At 44.8% G+C, this 22,266-nt stretch overlaps 1 protein-coding gene across 5 annotated transcripts in view; it reads left to right on the forward strand.

The window, feature by feature from the left end:
* The window catches only part of CRACDL (CRACD like), a 139,713-nt gene extending 125,539 nt beyond the window's left edge, over positions 1-14,174 (forward strand). For 4 of the 5 annotated variants that reach the window (XM_023251597.2, XM_023251596.2, XM_023251598.2 and 1 more), the window contains 3 exons: positions 10,938-11,110; positions 12,118-12,262; positions 13,351-14,174. In XM_023251597.2, the coding sequence (XP_023107365.2) occupies positions 10,938-11,110; positions 12,118-12,262; positions 13,351-13,493 (461 nt within the window). In that variant the 3' untranslated portion in view covers positions 13,494-14,174. Of the gene's footprint in view, positions 1-10,638; positions 10,901-10,937; positions 11,111-12,117; positions 12,263-13,350 lie in introns of those variants that run through there. The other variant, XM_045054095.1, reaches the window with a different exon arrangement.
* The last annotated feature ends 8,092 nt before the right edge of the window (positions 14,175-22,266 follow it).

Below are 22,266 nucleotides of genomic sequence, written 5' to 3' on the forward strand. Positions count from 1 at the left end.
GTTATCAGCATTGTTTGCCCTTCGTGGGTGAGCAAGTGTAAGATGTTCCCTAGAGACTTCCCACAATACCAGGGTAAAGGGCACAGTCTTGGCCTTCACAGGCTCTCACCTCTTATGATAGAAACAAGCTATCAGGACCATTTAAAACAACAGTGGCATTTTTTTTTCCTGCCATGGGGGTTTGAAGATCACGAGAGAGACAATCTGTAGGTCTGAAGGTGGGTTTCAGGAGCTGGGGTGAGGAGGAGACCCTGGCAGCGCCTCCTGACCTTGGAATAGGGAACAGCGGTAAGGACAGTTTGGCCCCAGTGGCCAGGAAAGAGGCTCCCAGACATAGTAGCTGCCCTCCTTGAGAGCTCCATTTTGCCAGGGGGCTGTGAAGAGAGTGTTTAGAGAGGCAAGTTCTCTGCCCTTGCTGATCTGCGGGGTCTTATTTAGGAGAGGAAATGGAGAGCGGATTCAGGATAAGCCTTCAGAGGATGGAGGAAAGAGGGAGATTCGTGGGGTGATGGAGGACAGTAGTAGGAAGGCAAGTGGGCCAAGGACCTCAGGGTGCTTTTGAGGTCTGAGGGGAAGTGAAGAGGATGGGAAGCTTCTGCTGACCAGGGAGAGGGCATCCTTGACAGAACCCTCACTCCCTCTGGCAGTAGCCTTGCCTAACTGCAGTGTGGAAATAGCTCCACAGTGCAGACTTGCCTCGTTTCTGTATTTCGACAGGGACCCGGACTCCTTCCTGGTTGCTATCCAAGCACCAAGCGAATCCCGGTTATCTTAGAGTAGTTTTTGTAGGTTGTTTTTGGTTTTATTTTTAATTTTTACTGAAGAGTGATACATATGCAGAGAAATACACAGATCATGTGTGTCTCAGTGAATTTTCACACACCAAACACACCAGACAAGAAACAGAATGAGACCAGTACCCCAGAGGCCCCTTGTGTTTTCTGCCAGCAGGCTCTGGAACTCATTCCCAGACTGTAGAATATGTGCTAGCTGTCGAAGGATCCCTCAATCTCTGATTGCCCTTGCAGGAGACCCAGTGTGCAGTGCACTGGAGAGATGTGTTAGATTAGAAACAGCCTTCCTGTCTGTAGACTCAGCACTTGCCAAAGGGCCTGGTGCCTCGTGGGCACTCACCAGGTACAGTTGATTCTCATTATGTGTAGTAGTTATGCTCCATAAAGTTGTTGTGAACAGTGAATTAGTGAATACTGAACCATTGCTCCTAGAAGAAAGAGTAGAAATCAGAGCTAGTGGGCCTCTGATTACAACATTTTGTCAAATGATCAGCAATACCCTTGTTTTATTTGTGTTTGTGTTTAAGACACTGTATTGTATGTATTGTTGATTAATTATCATCCCACGCACAGCCAACAAAACTGAAACTCATGCCTGAATGAAGTTCATTTGATACACGTATTTCCTCTGTGACACACCTAACAGCCTTTTTGTGGTCAGGAACACCAGACAGCACTTTAGCACTAGATGTGGGGGCTATTTTCCAGTAAAATCACCCCCCAAACCCCATAAAAATGCAAAAAATGTGGCACCAAGTATACCTCAAAAAGGACATTTGTTCACAGTATGAGAGCAGAAACAGGAAAGAAACAGAGTCTCATCAGCTGGGACTGTGCTTGTCCAAAGACTCAAATTTTTCACTTCTCTGCACATGTCTGCAAATGACCATGAATGGTCCTAAGAACTGGTGTGGGCGTTACAAATACATTATAGTGAGTAGGCAAATTCACAAATATGGAATCCGCAAACAGTGAGGACTGACTGTATTGGTTAAATGGGAAAGGTAGGAATGGCAATTAGTTCAGTCTGGAGGTGGAAATAGAACAGAGCCCATCACACATCACTCAGAATGGGAGCTTACTCTGTGAAAAGCCCTCACTCCCCAAACGCTCAGCACAGTTTTGAGACAAATGCTCACACAAGAATTAAAAGCCCAAGTTCCACTGTAAGATCACCCAGCCTGGCTCGTGGACAGAACTGGTGAAGAGCGACTGCAGACTTTGCAGGCATGTATTGATCAGGGGCTATCTGTGTAAGCTGAGATGGATAATCACTCAGTAAATGCTTAAAAAAACACCAAACCCTCAGCTTTCATATAGGAAGCCTGGCATATAGGAGCGTGTGGGTGGCTCAGTCGGTTAAGCATCCTACTGTTGGTTTTGGCTCAGGTCATGTTCTCACAGTTCATGAGTTCAAGCCCCATATTGTGCTCTGTGCTGACAGAGAGGAGCCTTCTTGGGATTCTGTCTCCCTCTGTGCCTCTGCCTCTCCCCTGCTCATTCTTGATCTCTCCTCTCAAAAAAAAAAAAAAAATATATATATATATATATATATATATATATATATATATATATACATACATATATATATATACACACACGTGTGTGTGTGTGTATAAATATTTTAAAAAAAAGGAAGCCTGACATAAACCCTTAACATAGGTGAGGTCCCATGTGTCCCCAGAGCCCAGGACCCCACCACCACTCCAGCAATCCCCTTAGTGTGTGTTTACACACGTCATCACCTCCATGTAAACCAGGTCTGTGGCAGAGGACCTGAAGGGGAGGCAGAAACGGAGGATGTTTGCTGTTATTGAAACACCTAGGCACTGTTCTGGCTTCGGCTAATTGTGACAGATGTTAGTGTACATGCACGTTAGATCAGAAATCTTAGAGCGTAAACTCAGGCCTCTCCTTCCACAAAGAATGTTTTGCAAAGCTGGGAATGAGCCATTGATACATATTTTTAAGATATTTAAAATGACAGCATAACGGAAAAAGATTCCAAGAAGCGTGCCAAAGTGTTAGCACACTCTCCTGGGTTATTGATTTATGGGAAATTTCCTTCTCCTTTATACTTTCTTTTTTTTTTTTTTCAACATTTATTTATTTTTTTGGGAGAGAGAGAGACAGAGCATGAACGGGGGAGGGTCAGAGAGAGAGGGAGACACAGAATCGGAAACAGGCTCCAGGCTCTGAGCCATCAGCCCAGAGCCTGACGCGGGGCTCGAACTCACAGACCGCGAGATCATGACCTGGCTGAAGTCGGACGCTTAACCGACTGCGCCACCCAGGCGCCCCTCTCCTTTATACTTTCATCTGTTTTCTGGATTTGTACAATGTGCATGTGTACTTTTATAAACAAGGAAGACATTTTGCGAAAGGAAAAAGATTCTTAAAAATTGTGGCTCCAAAAATTTTCAAGAGATGTAAGAATCCTGCTGTCCCACTGTGTGTTGGCTTAGGGCGTAGATTTGCTTTATTTTTCTCAGCCAAAGGGCAGGAAATCCTGGTAGTTTACATCGTACAGCTCATTGCCTCTCACCCAGAAGACAGTCTTCATGACAACTCCCACCTTCCAGACTCAGCTGTCCTGCATATCATATGGGATGTAGACCACTGTTGGAGTCCCAGCCTCAATCCCTCAGCGGGTCCTTATAGAAGTCTTTCCAAATGAAAGAAACAGTACCTCAAGGCTGAATTGTAATAGGCACCAAAAAGGGGGGGAACCCATCACTGACTAGCAAGTCAAAATGAAGTAGTAAGAAGCATCTGCCTCACAGAGGGCTGGTTGAATATATCTCTAGAAATGGTTTCACACTGAGGATCTTCTGAATGGTTAATTTTAAGTCTTCCTGTATACAAATAGCTTGGTTAAAATGCCAAACATGTGTCCAGAAACTGTGTGGTTTTCTTCCCCATTGTATTTAGAGTTGTGTGTGATGGGGTATTTTCAGAGTGATATATATGGTAGGCTCCTAGGCAGATGGATGAAAATTGGGCTGCCATCTTGGACAGTGTGTAGCTGCATCAGGGCCTGTCTGCTAGCCAGCTGTCCACAGGGCATAGTGTCTACAGGGAGGAACAGAGTGCTATTCTAGAGAGTGTGGCTTCAGTGGGCACTGGGTTACTTGGGCCAGGCTCGTCCATGGCCTTGTTCAGACCATGCTGGCCTTCCCACCCCCCGCAGCCCATGTGGGGCACAGCACATGTAGAGATGGCTAGGAGGAGGCCCCTGCCCTGATGGTGTGGCTCATGAGGAGACCAGGACACACAGAGCATCAAGAGTTAGTCTGCTTGGACTATCGCAGATCATGTCCTCAGGAACCAAGAGTCAACCCGGCCACCTGGCCCAGTTAAAGGCTGGGAGACATCCCAGTGCTTGCTTCTGTTTTCTTATCCTGGGAGAGGACATTGGTAAAGGGCTCATTGGTCTCCACCATGTCCTGGCTAGGATTTGACCAAAGTCTGCATCTCTTCTCAAGTGGGACTAACAACAACAAAATAACAACAGCACCCTTTGCGAGGGCAGCTCACACTCTTTAGCTTACAAGATGCCAGGCACTGTGCTAAGTGCCTTCCGTGGCTTATATCTTATTACACCTTCACCATCACGAAGGAGGTGTAGACAGCGCATGATCTCTTTCGGTCTTCAGTCACATTAGGAGAGGTACACACTGCTCCTTTCCTCATTTGACACCGAAATTGAGTCACAGAAAGATTCTGGAATTTGCCCCAAAGCACCTTGCTAGCCCGAGGCCTTATCTTAGACATGGAGGCCCCAGGGCCACATCAGTAGCTGCTCTGTTTCCTGGCCCCAAGGAGGAAGCAGTCCTCATTACCACAGCCTACTGAACCAACCACAAGAACAAACCCTCTTGGAAATGAATGCTTGAACAATAAATATACTTTTTAAACCAAACCCTTGAAGAAGGAGAATGTGTTAAGAAGAAAGAAGGAATCTGGAGAAAATCTAATGTATAAACTTCTCATAGCCTCCCCCTTTGACAGAATCATGTCCTCAAAATAACAGCAACAAAAATAATTTTCCTGATCAAAAGTTGCCCTCATGTGAAATTAAGTTATTTAGGGCAAGCGTTGTGGCTGTTACAGCTTCCTGCATCGAAAGTGTTGTGTCTTCCAGAAGTTTTACTCTACATATGCTGTACAGCAGATCAAATTTGCTGTCTTCCTTTCCAGGGGAGACGTGTTTGGGGGAGTCCATCTCTCTCAGACTCTCTGTAAAGGAGATCACACAGATACAGACATGAATCAGTGGTTTCCTGTGCGTGAGAAACGCTCCTGGGCTGTTGGTTGCAAACCCAGGCACACCCGACTGCTTAAAAACCTGTTGTCAAGTGGGGAGGAGAAATTGAGATGTCAGAGCCCTTTAGCCAAATCCCCAGAAGATTAAGGTTGTCTGTGTATTGAGGCAGAAAGGAGTAAACAAAGGAGTGTTTTCAGCTCCTTTTATTTAATCTGCTGCCACATCTATATTAGCCTGGGATTAATGACATTTTGAACGTGTTTAATCTCAGAAGCTTTTTTTATGGTTGAACCTTGACCCTGAATATTCATGCAGTAGAGCGGTCACACAGTAAGATACTTGGCACCTGCAACCTGCCTTATCCTGCACATTACCTGTGTCTTCATTCCTCTCCCCTCCCTCCCCTTGTGGAGTATAGCACACGCCCCACAGTCCTTGCCCCTGCGGTGGCACCATGTGCAGGGAATGGGAGTGCAGACCAGAGTGGCCAGCTGGGCAGCTGGGTCTTCTGCCACAGAGCAGAATAGCTCTTTACCCAGCCGCTCTGCCTGCGCTCACCTGGCACAGGCACTTCCATGTGGGCTCTGTGAGGCTCCAGGTGGAATCCCGGGCCTCTCTGAACCATGGTAGGAAGCTTCCTTCCCAGTGCCTGGAATTTCTCCCACCATTCCTGTGCCCTCCACCCATGAGGCTGGTCCTGAACTGTCCTGTGAAAGGGTCTGGAGGCCGTCAGGGTCCCTCTGGCCCACTCGCATTCCTGACATGACAAGGAATGAAGGGGTGAGGAGAGAGCACCGAATACACGGAGAGGCCACCACTCAGGGAAAAGAAATAGGAACCAAAGAAGAAAAATGGTTGCTGAAAGATCTCAGCCATGCGCCTGGCCCAGTGCTTGGTGGCACTGCTGTTGTAGGTTGTTTGATGTCACACTGGCACAGCAGGGCGTGGGTGCAGAGCTCACTCTGTCCCATGAGCCTGCCCATGAATGCCTGACACAGGTGTACACACTCACACACAAAGTACAGCTGCCCACTGACAGGCAAAGCCGAGGCCAGTGACCCTTCTTTGCTTGCAAAGAAATCTGCCAGCATGCTCTCCATGTAAGGAAAGAAAAGCCACCTCTTGCCAAGCCGAACCTAGCTGCATTGTTTACAAGACCGCAGTTCCTATGACCAAACTGGACAGAATAGGATTTGCCTCTGGTCCAGTGAGCTGTCAGCCTTGAGCCTGGTCTAGGAGGGCCCCCAGCCTTGCTGTAGGCCTCCATTTTATTTTATTTTTTATTTTATGTTTGAGAGAGAGAGAGGATGCAAGGGAGTCGGAGACAGGAGGGGCAAGCAAGAGAGAGAGGGACAGAGAGAGAGAGAAGCAGGGCTCACCCAAAGCAAGACTCAAGCTCACCAATGTGGGGCTGGAACTCAGGAACTGTGAGATCATGACCTGAGCCCAAGTCCGATGCTTAACAACTAAGCCACCCAGGCGCCCTTGCTCTAGGCCCCTGATCCGCATGGTCCCCAGGATTGCTACATAGCCCCTGTATAACCTTTTCCAGTGAGTTTTTAAATACTTTTTTTTTTGGCCCAAATAGGGTATAGAAATTCCTCAGAGCTGTCTTGTACCCTCGTGGTGAGAATGACACATGTGTCACTTGCCCTACACAGACCTGAGGGGCTGGAGAGCCACCCAGAGCACTGGGAGATGCGGGGCCACTGTGGCATTTCATAGCTGCCATTCAGCCTCTAGGTTAAAACTTGGGATGGAAATTTTCTCTCTGTGTATCTGTAGTCTTGACAGAATTATTCAGAATATTCTGTTGACTGAGGTAATGAGTTTAAACCTGTAGTAAAATCCCTCTCTCCAGTCAGCCTGTGCTGTGGCAAAGGCTCCTGAGCAGCAAGCATGTGCAGGACAGAACAGGGAGGACGGCACCACCACACATCTCATTCTGGCCAGGACCAAATGGAGGGCACAACTGTCATTGAGTGTGAGGAAAATATCAAAGGAGAAGTGGAAAGAAATCTTCTTAAGAAACCAGTTAAAAGTCCAGGGGCACCTGGGTGGCTCAGTCGGTTAAGCGTCTGACTCTTGGTTTTGGCTCAAGTCATGATCTCATGGTTCGTGAGTTCAAGCCCCCACATCGGGCTCTGTGCTGTTGGCATGGAGCCAGCTTCAGATCCTCTGTCTGTCCCCGCCCTTCCCTCTCCCTGCCCCCTGCTGCTCACTAGCGCACACTCTCTCTCTGTCTCTCTCTCTGTCTCTGAAAAATAAAAGAAAAAAGTTAAAAGTCTAGAAAGACCATGAGGTTTCCCTGGAATGAGAGATTGAGATTAAGGTAAGAGAAATGCAGACTTTCTGTAAAACATGGAACCACCTTCTGTGTGCTAGGCAATCACTGGGTTCTTCAGATGAGATATAAAACGTAAAACAACATCATAAATGAGCTAATATTAGGACATTACATGGTGCATAGTCTGCAGAGTGTGTCTGTTAAATAAATAAGAAGTTCTAATGACTGAAAGCATGTATCAGTGAAGCAGACAGTGAGCCAAGAAGTGGGGTAAATCTCTTAAGACAGATTAGGAGAGGGAGAGCATATTCATCTAGGCTGACCAGATAGGCTGACCAGAGTAGGCTTCATGGAGGAGGCAGCATCTGGGCAGGCCCTTCATGGGCAAGTAGGGATGATTCTGGAACAGGGTGTCTAATCCGTATCACCTCCTGGACTGTGGCCATAGCCTCCTTCCTCACCTCACAGCCTCCTATCCCTCCCCAGTCTGACTTCCTCTCCACACAGCCTTCAGAATGTGCCCTTGGTTCAAACCCCAGGATTCCCCATTACGGACAGGAAAAAGGCCAAGAAGACCCTTCTCAGTCTGTCCCTTCATGATCCATCAGCCCCTCTCAGCCAGCCTGCCTACTGCTCTGCCTTCTGCCCCTTCCACCTAGGAGGCCTTACGGTGCCCCTCTGGAAGGTTCCTTCTCCAGGTCCCAACCCAGACAGCACCTCACCCACCACCTACCAGTGTTAGGCCCTTCATCCACCCAGCACTTGGTAAACTGTAGCATCTTCCAATTTCCACTATAGTTGATTGTTTGTGTTTAGTTTCCCGCACTAGATTTTGAGATTTTGAAAGAACAGGACAGTTGGCTGCTTATTTTTCCACCTTAGCATTTAGCACAGTCCTTGCACATAGGAAATGCCAAAGGGAGGGAGGGAGGGAGGAAGGACAAAGGGAAAGAGAAGGAGGAGAGCAGAAATGTTGAGATCTGGCTAATAGAAATGATTGTACATTTAGAAGTAGTCTGAGCAAATCTGAGTTTTGAAGTCAAGTGTGGAACAGAGAGAACATTTTGAAGAAGGAGCAATGAAGGCTGAGGGTCAGGAGCAAGGAGGAATTCCCAGGTTTGGGAGCAAGAGTCCGACAAGGACCCGGGACAGGAGGGAGACACCCAAGGAGGACAGGCCTCCCAGGCAAGGTTAACGCAGTTCCATCAGTACGAGGGGTAGAGCAGGTAGAGAACATGGAGACCTCAGGATTTACAGTTCAGTGGTTGGGTGGATGGAGAGAGCAGCGCTCATGTTGTGGCTGGGTCAGGCATTAGCTGAAGACACAGACAGAGGCCATTGGAGGTGGAGGGTGGAGGAGAACAGAGGACTCGGGCTTCAAGGGGATGATGAGGCTCAGTGGAGACAGTTCTTTTCAAGCTGTGGGAGACCCAAGCACTTTGCAAAGCAGCAGAGAAGAGGTCAGCTGCCAGGGAGAGCCTGAAGAAGCAAGAAGGGGCAAGGGATGAATGAAAGAGATAGAGCAGGGCTCCCTGGGGACCAGCAGGGTGGAGGCTTCAGGGAGCGGCCAGGAGAAGAGTGGAAGCCATTCCCGGCTGTCCAGTCCAGGAAGAGGTCAGCATGTGAAGCCAGAGGCCCTTCTCAACTCTGACGAGAGACCGAAGCTTGCAGGGCGGGGGCTCCTGTCCCCTGCCCCTCTTTGGTGACTGGGGAGCTGAGAGAAAGACTGCAGGTTAAACCGGAGACAGAAACAAGAACAAATAGAGTAATATCCTATCACGTCAGAGCCAGGGGTGGTATATGTCAAGCCACCAAGAACGAGAGGTCATCACAGATATCTGCACGCATTGCTGCGACATGGGCCCTGCCTTCACCTTGCTGACCAAGGTGCACTGTGTAGAAGGGAAAGCGGGCAGGGGCCAGGCATCTGGGGATACACTTCTGTCTTTGTTTTCTGAGGTAGCAGGCAAACATTCAGAAAGGCAGGCTTGTGGGGAACCTTTGGATTTGGTGTACTTTTTTTTTTAATGTTTATTTATTTTTGAGAGAGAGGGAACATGAGCGGGGGAGGGGTCCAGAGGGAAGGAGACAGTGGATCCAAAGCAGCCTCTGTGCTAACAGCAGAGAGCTCGATGGAGGACTTGAACTCACAAACTGTGAGATCATGACCTGAGCCGATGCTGCTTAACCAGCTGAGCCACCCAGACACCCTGGATTCGGTGTACTTTTGATATGCCTGTGAGAAGCCACTGTTTAAGTCATAGATTTCCTTGAAGAGTGTAAGCTTGCTTCTTTTTTCTGTGGATAAAGATAATAAATTTTCATCAAAGAAAATATGCAAATACAGAGATAAAAAGAGGGACTCATAGAGGCTCTTAGGTGGTTCAGTCAGGTAGGCATCCAACTTTGGTTCAGATCATGATCTCACAGTTTGTGAGTTCAAGCCCTGCATCATGCTCTGTGCTGGCAGCTCAGAGTCTGGAGCCTGCTTCAGATTTTGTGTCTCCCTCTCTCTGCACCCCTCCCATACTCACACTCTGTCTTTCTCTCTCTAAAAAATAAATAAACATTAAAAAAAATTTTTTTAGGGGCACCTGGGTGGCTCAGTCAGTTAAACATCTGACTCTTGATCTTGGCTCAGGTCATGCTCTTACATTTGTGGGTTCAAGCCCTGCTTTGGGCTCTGTGCTGACAGTATAGAGCCTGCTTGGATTCTCTCTCTCCCTCTCTCTCTGCTCCTACCCTGCTCACACTCTATCTTTCTCTCTCAAAAATAAAAAAATAAAGAAACATTAAAAAATTTTTGTTAATAAACAAAGTCACTATTTCTGTTCTCTCTAGAACACTAAGGAAACCAACTGTGGCTAGTTTTGGTGTCACTCTCCACAAAAGGAAGGTTATGCTTACAATTAAAAAAATAATAGGGGCACCTGGGTGGCGCAGTCGGTTAAGCGTCCGACTTCAGCCAGGTCACGATCTCGCGGTCTGGGAGTTCGAGCCCCGCGTCAGGCTCTGGGCTGATGGCTCAGAGCCTGGAGCCTGTTTCTGATTCTGTGTCTCCCTCTCTCTCTGCCCCTCCCCCGTTCATGCTCTGTCTCTCTCTATCCCAAAAATAAATAAATGTTGAAAAAAAATTAAAATAATAATAATAATAATAATAATAATAATAATAAATAGTGTGTCTACAAAACTTCCAAGAAAATCAGGAATCACATAGTATGTACTAGCCCAAAATGCCGGGCTTATATTAAAGAAATCTTACTTATATACTGATTTTTATCTCATTCCAGAAAGTATCCTGTGGGAGGAATGTGACTTTTAAATGTGCATATAGGAGCAGTTGCATTTAATTTTTTGTGGCTCAGACTAGAGGAGCATCATCTCTTTGATGCATCTTTAAGTGAGAAAACCAAGTCCCCTGAAGAAAAGCAATGGTCTCACCAGAGAAGCTTCCCAGACCCTCTCTCCTCCTCCCTCATACACCCTGGCCTCCAGCTCCTCTGTGCAGTGTTCTCTGTGTGGGAGAAGCCAAAGGTGAGACTGGACAAGGGCTGGGATGTTTTGCATAATCTTGTGTCTTTACCCACAGAGAAGGGTCCACCTCCTGCAGCCGAGGGCCAGCCTGCACCACCCTGGATCACCATTGCCCGGCAGAAACGGCGAGGGACCCCCAACCAGCCCCCTAACCAGGAAGACAAGCCTGGGGTCCGTACCCTGAAGTCAGAAATAGGAAAGCAAGCCAAGGCGCCCGAGAGAACCCAGGTGCTAGAGCAAATGCTTTCTGTCTCTATAGATAGAGGGTGAGACCAGCCAGCTAGAGCTGAGGCCCAGCACCCCACACATTCTGCATGTTCATTATAGAGACCCTTGCCTCTGACGATTGCTAATGGGTGCCCTCGGTGTGAGCTGGACTGTTAGAAGTGGGTGGATCGCTTAGGCAGCTCGCTGCCCCCTGCCCCCTGGGCAACACAGCTCAGCATCTGGAGAAATGGAATGGGGTTAAAATAACTTCTAAGATGCGTGGTGACCATGTCAGCAGCTCCATCTCGGCTCGTTGCACGGTAATGGACAAGCCCTGCTTTTGCTGCTATGCTGGCCACCTGCTGGGGCTTCTTGTTCCTCACGTAGGGCTGCAGGGCTGGAACCTGGGTTTCCACTTCACACTCTGCACTGAAACAGCTTTCTCAACCCCAGGCATCTATGCTCACAAGCAGGACGAGACCCTCAGCTTCTGTATTCCCCCTAATAGCCACCATGATAAACCCATAAGCGTGTTTCAGCCATGTGAGGAAATGAGCCCCAGCCTCCAACAGCATCTGTTTTCTTTTGTTTGAACCCAAACCTCCATCGTACCCAGCCCTGAAACCCTGCATGCAGACTAAGGGAATTTCTAAAGTGAATACTAACCATTTGGGGCATCCATGTTCATACCAGGTGTCATAAAAATTTCAAAACTATTTCCAAACAATTCATTATGACTTTTAAATGGAATCCCTGCCATCCGACACGCAGGGCTGAGGCCAGGTGTGGGGACAAGGCAGAAGCCACGACGTCTGTGTGGGCGTAGCAGAAGGCCCCACACTCGCCTGAGTCTGACATTCTAAAGGCTCCTCTCAGCAAGGGCACAAATTAGAGCTCTGCCAAGAAAGTACCGGTGGCATGACTCAGCTCAGCAGAGAAGTTCTGTGGCCCCGCTGCTGTTGGTTATGTTTGCCCCCTCTCGGAGTGTCGGTGACCAGACAGAGGGTGTCTCTCTTGTGTCCTAATAGGAGCCCATGAAGCAAGCTGACTTTGTCCGCAGCAAGTCTTTCCTGATTGCTCCTGCCAAACCCACTGTGGACCGGAGGCAGGGGACAAAGCTTCGCCTCCAGGAGGGGCTGCAAAGAGGAATCTCCTTGTCCCATCAGAACTTGGGTATGAAACCTGCAAGCAGTACCAAATACAGTAAAACCTTGTTTTGTGAGCACAGTTTGTTCTGGGAACATGTTTGTAATCCAAAGCACTCATATATCAAAGCAAATTTCAAAAACCATTGGCTCGGTTGTGACTATGTGATGTTCGGCATCACAAACTACTCATATTACAAGACATCACTCGTTTATCAAGTTAAAATTTATCAGAAATGTTTATTCATCTTGTGGAACACTTGGGACACTCACAGAACAAGTTACTTACAATCCAAGGTTTTACTTTGAAATATGTTTCCAGAACTGGTCCTGCTTTTCTTGTTTTCTTTTCTGAATTACTTTGCCACATTGATTTTTTAAATGGCTTTTGCTGAGATGTCACTTCCATGTCATAACACTCACCCATTTCCAGTGTACAATTCAGCAAGTGTATATTGACAATAAGTGTATATTTACTGACTTGTACAACCATCACAATCCAATTTTAGAACACTTCCCTCACCCTAAAAAGAAACTCATGCCCATTTACAGTCATTCACCGTTCCCAACCCCAGGGCTAGGTAACCACTAATCTACTTTCTGTCTCCATATACTTGCCTTTGGGGACATTTCTTATAAATAGAGTCATAAAATATGTGTTCTTTTATAGGTAGCTTTCTTTCACCGAGCATAGTGTTTTTGAGAATCATCTCTGCTACGCATCGGTATTTTTAAATCTATTTTTAATAGATTTAATAGATTTAAAATACACACAACAAAATCTACCATCCTAGCCATTTTTAAGTATACAGTTTGGCAGTGTTAAGAATATTTGCACTGTTGTGCAAACTGATCTCCAGAGTTTCTGCAGTTTTATTCTGAAAGTTTCTCTTACCTCACTGTGTTGCTGGAACCATTTTGAGCCTACCGTTCTTAAGTCTTTTTATTACATAAATTATTCTATGCTTGAATCTTCTTTACGTGTTTACACATTAATAGATTTTGTGTTTGAGACCACAGCTAAGACCTTGACGTATATTTTAAAGAAACGCAAGAGGCTTAAGTGGAAATCCAAACTCATTTCTCATGTTTCTGTTTGTTTTGTCTTCTTTCCAGCGGCTCAGTCTGCAGTGATGACGGAGAAAGAATTGCATCAGCTGAAGAGAGCCAGTTATGCCAGTGCAGATCAGCCATCCTGGATGGAACTTGCCAGAAAGAAATCTCAAGCTTGGAGTGACATGCCCCAAATTATAAAATAGGCTGACAGCCTGCTGCTAAAGAACGTCCACTACCTTGATGGGTCACTTACTTAAAAACTGCCAGTGAATCAAGGCAAACAAACTGTGAAACCGAAGAGTGATTTTATCAGGTTATGGGAGAGCGAGCCTGGGGAAGAGGAAGGAACCAGGCCAACAAAGACAGACACACAGCCACAATCCTGGGCCAGAGGTGCCCTAAAACAAGAGCACCATTGAAAAGGGCCAGGAACAAGGTCCTGTGCCCAAAGGTATGAATGTGAGTCTTTGAGAATTGCCTTGATAAAGAGGGCTTGGCAGGAAGAAAACAGAAGTGAGCAGTGAAAGCCTTAGTCGGAAGCTCCTGCAAGGACAAAGGGAAGGTCTTCCAGGAGAACGTGTGTCTGTGCTTCCACCTGAGGTCAACTTGTGTCTCCGGGTGTGGTCTTGCCTGTGGATCCTGTCTTCTTTCAATGTTTACTATTAGGCATGACATTTTTGGTAAAACAGGGATGCCGTTTCCAAGAGCAGCTATTAAACAGTTTTCCTGAAGACAGTCTCTCTAAGAAGGAGCAGAAGGAACATAGCCGGGTTCATCAATTCATAGACTGTTTCCAAAAATAATTTTTAAACTTTTCCACAAGGCATCTGTGTCCTTAACCATTGCACAATGCATTGCCTGTTCAATAAAAGGTTTCAAACATGCCTCTGTCCTATGTGTAAATGTTCTTTCTAGTCACACTTGGAGAATGTCCTCCAGCAGTGAGTGAAATGAGATGTGTGGAGTTTCCATTAGTATATGTATCATTCAGAGTCTCAGCTGGGTTGATTTGGGGGTTTGGGTTTTTTGAGATTCTTTTTTTCCAATAAAGTTTTCAGTGTTTATTTTTGGAAATCAGAAGATAATGTAGGTTTTTTTTTTCTATCTTCATCTACTTGGTGCAACATCTTAAAACATAAAATTTCTAAAAAAGTTGTAATTCTTTAGCATCTAATTAATCTAACCTGCACATTTCTAACCGAAAACTAGGTTATCAGTGTATTAGCCAGGATGACCCATGAATGTAGAATGTGGAAAGGCCAGCAGAGGAAGAACATATATTTAGGAACTCAGAATTGTGTCTCAGTTATATAATACCTCTATTTTTAAAAATATTTCCAATTTGTTCCTTTGAACAAACTCATCTTCATAGGAATATGTGCCGCTGGGGGCATTCAGCCACCAAAATCAGTGAGACTTTATAGGTATTATAATTTGATTTTATACACCCTAAGTTCTACTTTCATTGTATTCTCTATCCTTGTGAGTAATTATTTTTCTAGCTGTTAGAACTACACAACGTGATTAAGCCTGCCTTTATTGGAAAAGTCCTGGGATAGCTTTATTCCTAACCAAATTGATTTATTAATTTCATTCTCTTTGAGAACATCAATACTGAATGCCATGGTGAATGTGTGCTCTAAACAAGAACTCTGTCCATCTAGAATTGCTCCAAAAGCTTAGACATGAATAGTTTTAACTAGAAAATATTTTGGTGGCTAGGATTAACCCAAACCATCATTTCCCCTATTAGCCGGACATTTCAGATGAACAATTTTGACGCAGCAGATTTTACCATTAGATCAAAAATATTTGGTTTAGTTTTATTCAAATAGAGAGGTTGGTATTTTCTGTGTGTCTCAGGACTTGGTCTCATTCTCTCTGGTACCTGGTAAGTTAGGAGGGTATAGATTGTTGAGACACTGGGAGAATTCACTGGGGGATGGCTCTGTATCTGTCACCCCCCTGCATGAAGGTTGTGATCTTCTGCCATAACAAGAGAAACTTAAACAGTGGTGAAAATATGGAGATACTGTGTGAAGTCTAGAGTGGCCTCAGAGATGGTAGTCTGCAGGGAATTGCCAAATTTGGTTTACCTAGAAGAAAGAGTGAACTATTATTGAGTGCCTCCTGTGTGCCAGGCCCTGCTCTCAATGCTTCATATGTGTTACTTTTAATTCTCTCCACAATCTTATGGGAGTAAGTACTTGTCTCCATTTTGCAGATGAGGAAACTGAGGCACATTAAGGTTACGGTCACCTGTCCAAGATCTCACAAGTGAGTACCTCGTAAATGACTCTAGTCTTTCAACCCTACCCTTCAGTGATGTCCCCATTTATTTTTTATTTTTTATTTTATTTTAAAGAGAGCACAAGCAGGGGAGAGGGGCAGACAGAGAGCTAGAACCTTAAGCAGACTCTATGCTCAGTGTGGAACCTGATGCAGGGCTCAATCCCATGACCCTGGGATCATGACCTGAGTCAAAATCAAGAGTCAGATGCTCAACTGACTGGGCCACTCAGGAACCCCTCCCCATTTTTAAAAAGCATTAGCATGGTGAGTCTGTGTCCTTAAAAGCATAATATAGACAAGGGGACTATGCGGGATCTTATGTGGCTGTAGACTGAATGTTTTCATCTCCCCAATATTCATGTTAAATCCTGGTGTCCAGTGTGATGGTATCAGGAGGTGGGATCTTTGGGGAGGTGATTAGGTCTTAAAGGTGGATCCTTCATGAATGGGTTTAGTGCCATTGTAAGAGAGTTCCCAGAGATCTCCCTGCTCCTTCCACCATGTGAGGGCACATCAATAAGATGGCTGTCTATGAACCAAGAAGTGGGCTCTCATTAGACACTGGATCTGCCAGTGCCCTGACCTTAGACTTCCCAGACTCCATCCACATCAGTAAGAAAGAAATTTCTATTGTTTACAAACTACCCAGTTTATGGTGTTCTGTTACAGTAGCCATAACAGACTAAGACATGTGTCCTGGAGACAAGTACATACATACTGCATGATGCTTCCCTGGGTGACCACATTCACCCTTATCCTTCAGTTCCTAAGAGGGACTGGAGAGAGTATGAGGGTTCTTTTGTTTTGTAATTTTTAATCATGAGTACCTTCATGAACTATGAGATGTTTTCATTCCCCTGAGGAACAAATGGATAATAGGCCTTATAGTTGTGGGGAAGGAGCACTAAAATAAATAAACATGAAACATGAGAAAAACATGGGAAAACAGCAATACCTGCAATGGTGGGCCATAAAACAGAGGGACTTGGTTGTGGCAGAAAAAAACTATTTGAGAGTGGGTGGTTAGGAAAGGGTTTGCTAAAGAGGTGACCTAGTTATAAAAATGAACCAGCCTTGCAGAGATCTGGGGGAAAACAGCTAGAGATGACAGCTCTATAAAGCCCCATGCCCTCCCACCGGGCATGTTCAGGAAGCAGTGTAGTCAGCATGTACAGGACAAGGGGGAGAAGCAGGTGCAGACATCAGGAAACAGTCCGGACCACTTGTGGGTGGGGTGGCTGGCAGACCATGTGGGAGATGGATTTTGTTCTAAGTGCTTTGGCAAGTCAGTGAAGAGAAGTGATGGGAGGTGATGTGCTTTACATTTTAAGAAGATGGCTGTAGCTTCTGGGTGAGAATACACCGTATGGGGACACAGGGAAACAGAAAGCTAGAAGCCTATTCCATAGTCCATGTGGGATCATGGTGGTCAAGTCTACAATAATGATGGAGGTGGCAAGAAGTGGATGGATTCAAAATACTTTTTAAAGAGAGTATAAAATCCATAATGCTGGTGGATTTGATTTGGTGTGAGAAGGAAAAGATGAAAGTACAGATGACACCTAGAGTTTTAGTTGGAGCTCCTGGATGAGTGGTGATATCACTTACAGAAATGGAGTGGAGGGAGGATATGCCACAAAAAGGAGGTTGATTTTGGACATTTTTAAAAATTCAATTGTAATTAACATACAGTGTTATGTTAGTTTCATGTGGACAATATAGTGATTCAAAAATTCTGTACATTACTCAGTACTCATCAGGATGAATGTACTCTTAATCCCCTTTATTCACCCATCACCCTTCCCTCTGGTAACCAGTTTGTTCTCTATAGTTAAGAGTCTGGTTTTTTGTCTCTTTTTTTCTTTGTTATGTTTGTTTTTTTTTCTTAAATTCCACATATGAATGGAATCATATGGTATTTGTCTTTCTGTGACTAACTTATTTCACTTAGCATAATACCATGTAGATCAATCCATGTTGTTCAAATGGCAAGATATCATTCTTTTTATGGCTCAGTAATATTCCAGTGTGTGTGTGTGTGTGTGTGTGTGTGTGTGTGTGTGTGTGTGTATCTCACATCTCCTTTACCCATTCATCTATGGATGGATGGACACCTGGGCTGCTTCCATATCTTGGCTATTATAAATAATGCTGCAATATATATAGGTGTGCATATATCTTTTAGAATTAGTGTTTTTGTTTTCTTTGGATAAATAAATATCCACTAGTAGAATTACTGGATCATATGGTAGTTCTATTTTGGATTTTCCAAGGAACCTCCATACTGTTTTCCACAGTGACTGCACTAGCTTTCATTCCCACCAACAGTGTGCCAGGGTTCCTTTTCCTCTACATCCTTGCCAACACTTGTTATTTCTTGTCTTTTTGATAGTAGCCATTCTGACAGGTGTGATGTGATATCTCATTGTGGTTTTGATTTGAATTTCCCTGATGATGAGTGATGTTGAGCATCTTTTCATGTATCTGCTGGCCATCTGTATGTCTTGTTTGGAAAAATGTCTATTCATGTCTTCTGCGCATTTTTAAATTGGATTATTTGTTTTTTTGGTGTTGAGTTATAGAAGTTCTTCATATATTTTGGATATCAATATCTTATCAGTTATGTCATTTACAAATATCTTCTATTCAGTAGGTTGTCTCTTTGTTTTGTTGATGGTTTCCTTCACTGTGCAACAGTTTTTATTTTGATGTAGTCCCAATAGTTTAATTTTGCTTTTGTTCCCCTTGCCGGAGGAGAAATTGTTAGAAAAAGATTTCTACACCTGATGTCAAAGAGATCACTGCCTATGTTTTCTTCTAGGAATTTTATGGTTTCAGGTCTCACATGTGGATCTTTAATCCATTTTGAGTTCATTTTTGTGTATGGTGTAAGAAAGTGGAACAGTTTCATTCTTTTGGGGGTAGCTGTTCAGTTTTCCCAATATGATCTGTGGAAGAGATTGCCTTTTTCCCATTATATGGTCACCTCCTTTGTTGTATGATTTTGGACATCTTAAATTTGAGATTCCCATTAAACAACTAAATGGAAACACAAAATAAAGTTATACAGTTGGAAATGATCAGCATGGGATGATTTAGATGGGATAGGAATTCAGCGGTCTGGAAGAGGAAGAGAAGGGTCTCAGAAGTGATCCTAGGACACAGCAACACTTAGGGATTTAGAGACAGGAGCCAGCAAAGGAGGCAGGAAGGGTCTCTGAAGGAGGAGGAAAAGCAGGCAAGAGAAGAAAGTGCTGGAAGGAAGAGGGAGAACTCAGCTGCGTAGGCTGGGATCTTGGAGATCCAGCCAGATGGGAATGAGAGTGACCATTGGGAATGAGAGTTATAGGTGACCTTGACAAGAGCACTTTCAGGGGAGTGTTAGGGACAGAAGCGCAAATAGTGAGTCAAGGGCAGCTAGCCTATTGAGACATCAGCTATGTTCAACTTTCAAAATGTTACTGTGTATGGTAGAAGAAATGGAAGTAGAGGGGACGAGGGGCATATGGCAACAGAGCATGTTTGTTCATTTGTTTGTTAGAAAAGACAAACAAGAGTGTGTTTATATGTGGATGGGAGTCAATGTGTAGGAGGAAAGAAGGGAATATTGTGGAAGCAGGTCTTTCTGAAGCACACCTTGCCTTCCAGCGCTTCCCACAAGGATGAATGCCTACACCTGTAGGCTGCCCTTGGTCCTAGAAACAGGAGCCCCAGGTTTTGATCCAGCTGTCAAGGGAAACCCAGGGTGATGGAAATATCCTGGGTGTGTTCTTCCCCTGCTTGCCCTGGTCTTCCATTCCCACAGCCCACTTCATACTTGAGACTCATGCATTTCTGTTGTTGTCTTTTCCCAGAACTTGACTCTTGGCGGTCTGCAGAAGAAATCTAGGCACACCTGGCATTCTTTGCCTTTGTCAAGTCTATTCAATATTTGATGGTGGAGTCACACAGTGTAGACCAATCCCGGAAGACATAACCCCTCCCTAGCTTCCTAGTTCCATTGTCCACCCCCACCATCAGGACAAATTTCTCTTGGTTGTCTCAACCACATCAGGCCTATCTTCTTCACTCACAGTCATATACCACTCCAAGAGGCTTAACAGAATTTCTTCAAAACAAATGGAGTCATTTTGCTAAGGGAAATTTTGATGAATAAATTTTTTCCACTTCATTCAATCCTATCCTTTGATTAATGTTTAAAACCACCAGCAGCAGGATCCTGGGAAGTTCTTGTGACTCCACCCATCCTGAGTTGTCACACCTTGCTCCTCAAAGCATCCAAAATATAGGACTCAGTATAAAGCCCTGGAGATACTCTCCCTCTCGACTTCATATAGGTTTGAATAAGTCTCTCCCTAAGACCACAGTCACTGTCTCCGCTTGAGTAAGGCTGCCAATTGGAGAATAACCAAGGCTCCCTCATCCACACTGAGGGAGAACACTCATCTGTTTCATAGGACACAAGTCATCAAGAAGAAGAAAAAAATAAAAAACATAATACATAAATACATGTGCCCGTGAAATTTTAAGAAAAATACAATCAGTGAGGTGGGCTCTAGATATGCAACAGTTTTAAATGGAAGATGGAGGAATAAACAAAAAATGGAAAAATTAATTTCTTTATATTAAATCCTAAGAGAAGACAATAGGGAAATATTTCTATGGCAGCTGCAGTGGCTTCAAAATATGTCTACAAATTCTTTGAAATTCTGCCTTCAAAAGTGGAACCTAATTCCCCTTCCCTTGAGTGTGAGATGGGCTTTGTGCCCACTTATAACTCTAGATAATGTAGCAGAAATGAGCATGTAACACTTCTGAAGCAAGGTAATGAAAGACATTGCTACTTTTACCTTTTGGACTGTTCTCTCTGAGAGAAGCCTGTCACCATGTCTTGAGGACACTCAAACAGCCTGTGGAGAAGCCCATCGAGAAGGAACCAAGACCTCCTGTTATGGGCTGAATTGTATCTCTCAAAAGTTGTATGTTGAAGTCCTAACCCAATTCCCAGTATGTCAGAATGTGACTGTATTTGGAGACAAGAAATTTAAAGAGGTGATTAAATTTTGGAGCACCTGGGTGGCTCAGTTGGTTAAGTGTCCGACTCTTGATTTCGGCTCAGGTCATGGTCTTGCAGTTCATGAGTTTGAACCCCATGTTGGGATTTGAACTGCTTGGATCTCTCTCTCTCTCTCTCTCTCTCTCTCTCTCTCTCAAAATAAACTTTAAAAAAGAGGTAATTAAGTTTAAATGAGGTAATCAGGGTGGGCCCGAATCCAATATGACTGGTGTCTTTATAAGAAGAGGAAGTTTGGACACAGATACACACAAAGGGAAGACCATGTAACAACACAGGGAGAAGATGACCATCTACAAACCAAAGAATGAGGCCTCAGAAGAAATCAAACATGCCAACACCTTGATCTCAGACTTCCACCCTCCAGAACTGTGAGAAAACACATTTCTGTTGTTTAAACCACTTAGTCTGTGATGCTGTGTTGACAGCAGTCCCAGAAACTAACACCGCCCATCAATCACCAGCACCAGCTTGCCGGCCATTTGAATGAGCCACCTTAGAATTGGCCTCTATGGCCCCAGTCAAGCCTCCAGATGAGTGCAGCCCAGCTGACATACTGACTGCAACCTCACGCAAGAACCCGGGCCCAACTGTCCAGTGAGGCTGCTCCCAATCCTGGCCCACTGAAATTGTCAGGTGACAAATGTTGAATACAGTTTTAAGCTACTACATTTTGAAGTTACATAGTAACCGGTACCTAATACAGCAGTTGCATATACTTTTTCTGGGTCTGAAAGTGAAAAGTCCCTAATTGTTTTAAAGTTTGTATTTTCCTTGAGGTTAAGAATGTGACCATAAGCACAGTGTGAGAGATTTTTACTTAACGCCTCCCAAATTGCAGTCTGTCTTAGGGTCTGTGGCAGAGATAGCTGGGGTGGGGAGTGGGCTACACCAAAGACCTGTGAGACCCTTGCATAGTTTGAAGTTGTTTCTAGAAACAGATGTCCAGCCAGAGACTACATGTCCAGCCTCAGCCATCTCCTACCCAACACATACATCTACCTACACATGGGACCCTGTTGAGTTCTGGCTAATGGACTGAGTGGCAGTGATGTGTGTCCCACACACAAAGCCCTAACTTTCTAGAGAGAGTTCAGGGGAAAATAACCAACATGGCAAGGAAGTGTCCTGTGCAAGAGACTTTGGAGAAAGGAGGAGTTTAGCTCAGAAAAACCAAGGGGAGGCAGGAGAGGTATCTTCAGATGTTTGAAGAAAGAATTGACTTATTCTGTTTAATTCCCCAGGGAACAAACCAGGACCAGAAATGAAAGTTCAAGAGAAAGACAAAGAAATGTTCTAACTCATTGTCCAGCATGGGACAGGATGTCAGTCAGGAGTGAGCTCCCCAACACTCAAAGTGAGCAAGCTGAGAGAGGATGGCCATCACTCTGGGATGCTGTCCAGACCTTCACCCTGGAAAGGAGTTTGGATCAGGCAGCTTCCCCAGACTAGAGATACTCTGTATTTACAACATGTAGTTGTCTGAGGCAGGGCCTTTTACATTAGTTTTGTAATGTAATTACATTACATTGCTCTTAATACTAATTATTACCAAGAAGTAATCATCCATAAAATGATCCAAATGGGCTTTTATGCAGAATGTAGTTGTC

Source organism: Felis catus, chromosome A3 (assembly GCF_018350175.1).
Source record: "Felis catus isolate Fca126 chromosome A3, F.catus_Fca126_mat1.0, whole genome shotgun sequence".
Classification (NCBI taxonomy): Eukaryota; Metazoa; Chordata; class Mammalia; order Carnivora; family Felidae; genus Felis; species Felis catus.